Here is an 8,618-nt window from a genome sequence, read left to right on the forward strand (position 1 = left end):
GGAAGTAATGGTAAATGGCCTTGCTTTTATATAGCGCTTTTCTACCTGGTACTCAAAGCGCTTTACAGTCATAGACACATCTACCCATTCGCTCACACAAGCACACACACATTCACACACCAGTGCCACGCACTGGGAGCAACTGGGGGTTCAGTGTCTTGCTCAAGGACACTTCGGCATGTGGCACATTACAGGGATCGAACCGCTAACCCTCTGGTTTGTGGACAACCCGCTCTACCTACTGAACATCTGTGGGTTTGATTAAGTTTGGGTATATACTTCACAAAATATGAGCTTTTGAGTTATACTGTGCCACGCTGTAAAATTAATTAGGCATTAACTTTGTAATCAATAACCCTGCTAAAGTTCTTTTAAGAACTTTTCATTATCTTTGTCCATAAATGATACATGCCAAGTTTGGTGAGAATTGGATGAACGGGCTAGGAGGAGTTGACTTTGCTTTGAAGTGCAATTTTTTCAAACTGGCAGGAAAAAATGGCAGGAGGAAACGGGCGTGGCCTAGTCCATTAGAACCAGCGCTACCAAGTTACCAGGTTTGATGCCTTTCGCCCTTGCAGTTTGTCCTGGGCAGAGACTTTTAACTAAGTAGAACATTAAAGCAAAGAAGAATAAAAATTGCAACAAAATCAATAGGGATCCTGAAACTTCATTGCACGGACCCCTAAAAAAATTAAAAATATAGGCTAAACCGTGGAGTGTACATGTCAACAGAAGTCTTCAAACATGTCATTTTCCAAAATCCAATATTGTTTAAAATAAAATACAGCACACTTGAATTCACGATTCATGACCAACAGGTTTAAATTCATTGTTAAATTTGACAGATAAAAAAAAAAGATTGTATTAGACAATGAGCTGCATGGCTGGCAGTAAATTCACACTATTACTGCAGAAACACAGTCTAAAAAGAAAATGAACACTCGACATGTTACTGACAGTACATGAATTATTCACAATATTGTTCTACAGATGTTTCAGAACAATGTCTTCTCAAGCGACGCAAAAAAATACTAGCAACATTGAAACTTTTCCCACATATATTGCAATATTACGGCTTCTCACCTGTGTGAGTTCTCATATGGACAATCAAAGCACCACTTTGTCTGAAACATTTCCCACAAACTTTGCAAGGATACGGCTTCTCACCTGTGTGAATTCTCATGTGTTTAACCAAATGATCGCTTCGACCGACTCTTTTCCCACATATTTTACAAGAATACGGCTTCTCACCTGTGTGAGTTCTCATGTGTTTAATCAAATTATCGTTTCGACTGACACTTTTCCCACATATTTTACAAGAATACGGCTTCTCACCTGTGTGAGTTCTCATGTGGACAATAATATGACCCTTACGACTGAAACATTTCCCACATGTTTTGCAAGAATGGGCCTTCTTACCTGTGTGAGTTCTCATGTGGTGAGTCAAAACACTATTTTGATGGAAACTTTTCCCACAAGTGTTACAAGTATATGGTTTCACACCACTTTGGATCTTGTGATTTTTCTTCATTTGAGACATATTTTTTGGGAGGGTTCGAAAAACATCCAATTTTTCTGTGTCAGTAACAAGGTTACAGTCCGTCGATGTAAAGTTGTTAACATTGTTAAAGTCACGTCCCTTATTTGGCTTCAGCTGTGCATTTCTACTTGATTCTGGATGTACGTGCTGCAGTCCTTCCTGATCCTGTTTCTCTGGAGAATTGTAATAGATGAGCTGGTCACCACTTTGTTCTGGTTCACTGTGGTTAGTTTCCTGATAAACTAGAGTCACCATCATGGTATCAGGCTCCTCCTTCAGTACGAGCTGCTCTCCCTCTTGACTGGTGCAGAGCTCCTCCTGTTCCCCTTTAATCTGTGGAGGCTCTGCTTCCTCCTGGTCCACACTGGAGTTCATCTCCTGGTTACAGAGCTGCTGGTTAGTGAGAACCTCCTCCTCCTTACAGACATGTTGCTGTGGAAAGTCTATCAGGACAAAGAGAAAGAAGGAGTTGTTTAAAATGACAGACAGCAGGTCAAGTCAGCTATTGTTAACTCAAAGTAGTTATATGGCTTAAAGTGATGACAGAGCAGTAAGACAAGCTGAAGCTCAGAAAAACTGCTTTTAATCCATAGCAGATCCCAGAAGTAGTAGTGATAAATACATTTAAAAAAAAAAAACTTAGTTCACGGGCTGTTGTTGCAGGTTCAAGTGTTCATTTCACTGAAAATGTTTGATTCAAGCGCAGACTGTATATAAAAGATGGACAAAACCTCCGTGACATCAGCCATTGGTTTCTTAACAGCTGGACATGGCGGCTGCCATATTGGTTTTGAGAGACTCCGCCTCTCTCGGATAACCCACATGTGGTGGGAGCTGGGGTGGACCGTATATACAGTCAATGGGGTGGACCAGATGATGTCTGGCTGTTGAACACGCCCACTCAACACGAGGTCAACAGCTAGTTATTAGAGGTGTGTGATACCGCTAGATTTGGTATCGATCCGATACCAAGTAAATACTGGGCCAGTATCGCCGATACCGATATCGATACTTTTTAATAATTAAGGTGGATGCACCATCAATCTGAATCAGTCTAAATCTGAATTAATTCTCATGACATTTTAAGTGTTTTCGTGATTTGCCTTTTGGATTATTAATCAATTAAAGTTCAGTACAGAATTTGGTTTATAAGTAAATAGAAAATACTTTACCACAATAAAAGTTTTTGTTCAGAAACAAAATGATCTCTTGAGGACAAATAAAAACAAATTATTTTTCAGGCATGTTCAGAAACTACAATAAAAACTTAATCTCTCCCTTCATTGAACTTCTTTCTGGATTTTCTTTTCTTAAATAAACAAAGTGTAGAAAATTATCACTCCACAACAAATATTATAAATAATGTAAGGACGTGTTTATGAAGTACAATACAATACAAAAATAAGACAACATTTCTCCCCTTTAGTGCACTTTTTTTCGTCATATCAGCGATCTGTAGGGGCCAAGTGGGCGGGGATTTTAAAAATTTCTATGCTTTTACAAGTTTGTTGTGTTACCACTGTATCTTACCACGTTTTAACAAATAGCACAACTTGTTATCGTTTCATTTTCGGCCCGAAAATATAACCAAACAGCCCTAGTCTTTCTCTCGTTGTGTGTAATGCGTTGCTGCTGGCCGAGCCTGGCTGGTAGCGGTGGGCGGGGCTTGGTCACCTGGCGCTGCAGAGTCACATGACAGTACAACAAACACACCCGAGGGGGAGGAGGAGCCTGATCTGCTCTGCGACAGCAGCAGCATCTAGACAAACAGAGTCGGGTCGCTTCTTTAATGAAACGAGAGAAACTGAAACTTAAGTATCGATCTCATTACATTGGTATCGATCAATCACGATACCAACGTTGGTATCGATATTATCGATATTTGGATCGATCCGCCCACCTCTACTAGTTATGACCAGTGCCATAGAGATGGCACTCTCTCATAGGGATGGGCAGAACGAGGCTTTGTGAAACAACGAAACGTTCGAAGCAATTGCGCCGGAATTGTGTCGAGGCTTCGAAACAATCCGACACGCGTAACTCCATGGTGACATCTAGTGGCCTGCTTTGCTAACATCACATTTTGACCATGAAGCACAACTGCTTCAGACAAAGAATATAAATAGCCGACATGGAACGCGATATTTCGTCAACCGCCAGGTGGTTCAGTGGTTAACTCGCATGCACTCGGCCAAAACGGCCGAGGTTCGATTCCCTGCTGATGCTTAAAATGTTTGAACTAGTTTATCCCTAGAGTAAATTGAGCATTTTATACATATCTGCCAGTTACCGATGTTCTGTTATTTCAGTTTCATAGTATATTATCCTTTGGGATATACTCAAGAAAAATGTTACAATGGTTTTAAAATGTACGCTTATGGCCCAGGCTTTTTTTTTTTTTTTTTGGGAACATGTTGTAGGGAAATAAAGGATAAATGAATGAAGCAGGTTAGACTAATCAGGTTCAACATGGGAAAAATAAACAACACATTTGTATGTCAACATAAATTTTTATTTAAGAATAACAGTTGTTCTGCCGTCTTGGCATTTAATCTGTTTCTTGTTTTGGAGTAAACCTCCCCAGCCTTGCCACCAGGTGAAACCAGTTTGAAACACCACGAAGCCTCACTTAGCCATGGTCACGTGACATGGGCGTTTTGAACCACACTTCGAAACACTTTTCGAAACACTTGCGTTTCGGAAGCTTATGTATGGAAGCCCATTTCCGCCACTTGATGAAACAAAATATGAGACACTAAGTCATAATTATGAGATACTAAGTCAAAATTATGAGATACTAAGTCGAAATTATGAGATAGCTAAATCGAAATTATGAGATAGCTAAATCGAAATTATGAGATAGCTAAATCGAAATTATGAGATACTAAGTCGAAATTATAAGATAGCTAAATCGAAATTATGAGATAGCTAAGTCGAAATTATGAGATAGCCAAGTCATAATTATGAGATACTAAGTCGAAATTATGAGATACTAAGTCATAATTATGAGATACTAAATCGAAATTATGAGATAGCTAAGTCATAATTATGAGATAGCTAAGTCAAAATTATGAGATACACTCTTGCTGTGTCTTAAAGTCATACTACATTTTGATGTGATGGGGTTTGTGTGAATCATCCCGAACAACATTGTGTGATCCACTGATTTATCACTTAGGCCACTTACTTATTATGACAGGAGCTGGACCGATTTACACAAACCCCATCACATCAAAATGTAGTATGACTTTAAGACACAGCAAGAGTGTATCTCATAATATTGACTTACCGTAAATCCTCTAATACAGGTCCGGGCCTTTATTTTACTCAAGCGCATCGCGGTCCAGGCCTTTATTGGAAGGAGGCCAGAATTAGAGGCAGGCCTCAATTTCTATTTGAGCAAAACGAACTACCAGTAGAATGAATAAAAACAAGATTTTGTGTCTATTTGAACCTATAAAATACTAGGTTCATTTATTGAAAACGTACAGTTACCATAACATGGTATGCATACAGAACATTAACAACAAATGAGCGGCGCGACGCGGTCGGGGCGCACTGAGGACAGTCCGCAGCCGGTCGGCAGTCGCGCCGGGAGCGAGGGGGCCCCGTCCCTCCCCGCAGGGAGAGAGGGCGCAGTGAGCACTGATTCCACGACCACAGGGAAGCGGCGAGGTGAGATGCGGGGGGTCGCTGTAAAGCTCGCGGCCGGAGCCGGCGAGCCACCTTCGCCCCGAGCACTTCCAGGCCGACCCAGAGCCGGTCGCGGCGCACCGCCACGGAGGAAATGCGCCCGGCGGGGGCCGGCCGACGCCGGGGGTCCCGCACACCGTGCCGCCGAAATCCTGACCCGCAGAGATGGTTCTAATAATAGCCCCGGCCACTATTAGAGACCGCCCTTTATTTACCTCCGCTGACAGCGACCGGCCAATGTTGGAGACCCCCGCTAATGGAATACAGGCCAATATTAGAGGATTTACGGTAGCTATCTCATAATTATGACTTAGCTATCTCATAATTATGACTTAGTATCTCATATTATGACTTAGCTATCTCATAATTTCGATTTAGCATCTCATAATTTCGACTTAGCTATCTCATAATTATGACTTAGTATCTCATAATTATGACTTAGCTATCTCATAATTTTGACTTAGTATCTCATAATTTTGACTTAGTATCTCATAATTATGACTTAGTATCTCATAATTATGACTTAGCTATCTCATAATTTTGACTTAGTATCTCATAATTATGACTTAGTATCTCATAATTTTGACTTAGCTATCTCATAATTTTGACTTAGTATCTCATAATTTTGACTTAGCTATCTCATAATTTTTTTTCATCAAGTGGCGGAAATGGGCTTCCATAGGTTATGACCATAGACATATATACATGGTTATGACCACCAAGCTAGGCTAAGCGCCACTCTCTGTTGCTAGCAGCCCAGCTAACGCAGAACTACGCTGCATCGCTCCCATCACCAGCTCGTGGTCACGGCACCCCCGCTCGCATTAGAAAACTGCACGTGGGAGGAGGGACTTCCTAATCTCTGCAGTAAATCAGCTTCTAATGTGCCTCATACATACTGTGTGTTTAATGTTTGCTTTAAAAAGACATGCTTTCATGTCATTTCTGTCTGGAAAATACCTTCAGTAGAACCATCGTTTTTGTTAATTTATCAAGACCATTATATGTTTACATACCTATTCTGTGTAACTTTATCTCGGGTTTTAAGATGGTATCCAGCAGTTTGCGTTGACGATCAATCTCTCCCTCATACTGGGCGACAATTTCTTCAAAGACTACAAATATTTCTTCAGCAGCAGCAGTTAGTCTCTCCTTGGTGAACTCTCTAAATCTTTGAACTTGAGACATGGTTACTTTAACAACTGAAACATTTAACTGACAGATGACAATGCAGGTGACTAAAGAGCTGAAGATCTCCTTGCTCTCGCTTTTCTTCTGATTTTTATTGGCAGTGTTTGACGCTACTGGGCGTTATTGCCCCCTGCAGGATAAAAGTAATTACTACAACCGCACGTCAGATCTCTGTATGTATCCTTGTATTATGCAGAAAATATGTTTTACAACCAGTTAATGGTTCTCATTAGAGGCTCTGATGGGAGGACCATATCCCCTACACAGTCACTTCTCTTGATGTATAAATAGCACTCCTCGTCACGAGTTGATGTCTGAACAGCAGCCTGTCAGCTGGGCAGACACTTATACACTATCCAGTATTGGTCCCGGTGTTTCCTGTAACACTGAATCTGTAAGGAGATCAGCAACTCTGAGCTTTGGGACCAAACCTCGTCTAATTAACATTCTATAGCTTGACTCCCCATCAGTTTGGAGGTGTTTCTGCTGAGCTGCAACTATTGTATTCCCAGTCAGTGGTGAAAAATCCCTGTCCATAGCATGGTCGTCAATGATGGTGTTAGCATCTCATATTTGAGAAAGCAGCTGTTTCTGAGATAAAAGGATAAAACGGATGTCCGGCTTGGCATACACTGTTTTTTGCAAATATCCTTAGTATGTCCAAAAAAAAAAACTACATTAGAATAAACACAACTAGACAGAGTTTTCTTGAAGATCGCTCATCCAAGTCTCTTCTGCACTCCACTTAATGAGTGGTTGGGAAATGATGCCTTAAAACGAACATCTGTGGGTGGTGTCTGCTTGAAACCAGGGGTGGACTGCTACAAAAAATCGGCCCTCACATTTTGGACTAGACGGCCCACCATATTTGATAACACACACTTTTTCGGTCTTTTTGGTCTATTGAATGTGTATACCAGCTGTGCAACTCTTTAAAACCACGTACCTTAAGCCATGCAATGAGTTAATGGGAATCAGTGAGAGTGGACACATAAATACTTCCAAAAAGTGTCATTTATTAACACTACAAAAATGTATACTCCACCACTCCATCATAGTGATGAGTCTTAAAGCAGCATTCATCTGTTTTTACTGGTCAATACTGAGGATGCTATCTCAACAAAACATGAATAGAGACTGTGAGGTGAGTGTTTCTTTTTACATAAGGATGCAGTCAGGGACAGAATTACTGGATTCTCTGGCCTACTAGTTAACAATTAATATACATACATATATATATATATATATAGCCTATGTTTCTTTACTTGTTACCCCAGACAGAACAGATTATCCCGCACTTGGAGAAACTCTTGTCCATGCCTGGAACAGTAGCTGAGAAGCAGCTGTTTATTACTGAGGTCCTTTTGCTAGAGGTGAACTAATGAGGATATGCACAAAATTAATAATTACAACAAGAATTTACATTTACAGCAAAAATAAGTGAATGACTGTTGACATATGCCTGTAAGAGTTTTGAGTGTCAATGGACTTTGGAGAAATTGGAGAACACCATTCGGAGAAATATTACAACTACAACAAAATGGAAGCATGACTTCCTGCTATAAAAGACATGTATACAAGACTGATGAATTCAGTGCGGTTAATGCTGTCACTGTTTTACACACTTTGTTGTTATTATTATTATTACTTTTTTGGTATTTAGGTTTTGATTCGGTGAGTCCACTGTAATCCAGAGCCACTTATTCGATAAACATTACATCACACTATCGATGAATGTTCTTGGTTTTGGATTAAGCAGGTAACTCTTGAAAGATTTGATGATTACCTCATCCTCTGCGGGTAAGTCATATATTAAGTAAGCCAGCACCAAGTCCTCACTGCCGAATTTTTGTGCCAGATCTTTCTTACCAGGTAAACTTATTTTACCTAGAAAAATGTTCCTGTCTGGTAAGAGATTTGCACACAGGCTGGCTTGATCATTGTATTTGGGGAGAGGTCTCGCCGAGAGAGGGCTTGACTTGATGCTGGATCTGAAGGAGAGAGTAGATTATAAACACTGAGAGACACGCAACAGATATGACTCGCTGCCACCGGGAATTATTAAAATGAGGTTTTATTTGTTCTTAGAAAACAAGAATACAAACGATTTGAGCTTGCTGTCTCTCCCCCTGCAGGATGAAATTCATTACTACAACCACATCGTCAGATCTCTGTATGTATCCTTGTATCATGC

The 8,618-nt window shown here is 40.5% G+C and overlaps 1 protein-coding gene across 1 annotated transcript; it reads right to left on the reverse strand.

Annotated features, from left to right (window-relative positions):
• Window positions 1-592: 592 nt before the first annotated feature.
• On the reverse strand, window positions 593-6,474 carry LOC311495555 (uncharacterized protein). Its single transcript, XM_084555048.1, has 2 exons — window positions 6,250-6,474; window positions 593-1,983 (listed from the first exon to the last, which is right to left on the reverse strand). Exons 1-2 carry the CDS (start codon window positions 6,419-6,421, stop codon window positions 1,070-1,072), a joined length of 1,086 nt encoding a protein of 361 aa, XP_084411174.1. The 5' UTR covers window positions 6,422-6,474; the 3' UTR covers window positions 593-1,069.
• Window positions 6,475-8,618: the final 2,144 nt, after the last annotated feature.

Source organism: Chelon labrosus (assembly GCF_963514085.1).
Source record: "Chelon labrosus genome assembly, chromosome: 11".
In the NCBI taxonomy this organism is placed as follows: domain Eukaryota; kingdom Metazoa; phylum Chordata; class Actinopteri; order Mugiliformes; family Mugilidae; genus Chelon; species Chelon labrosus.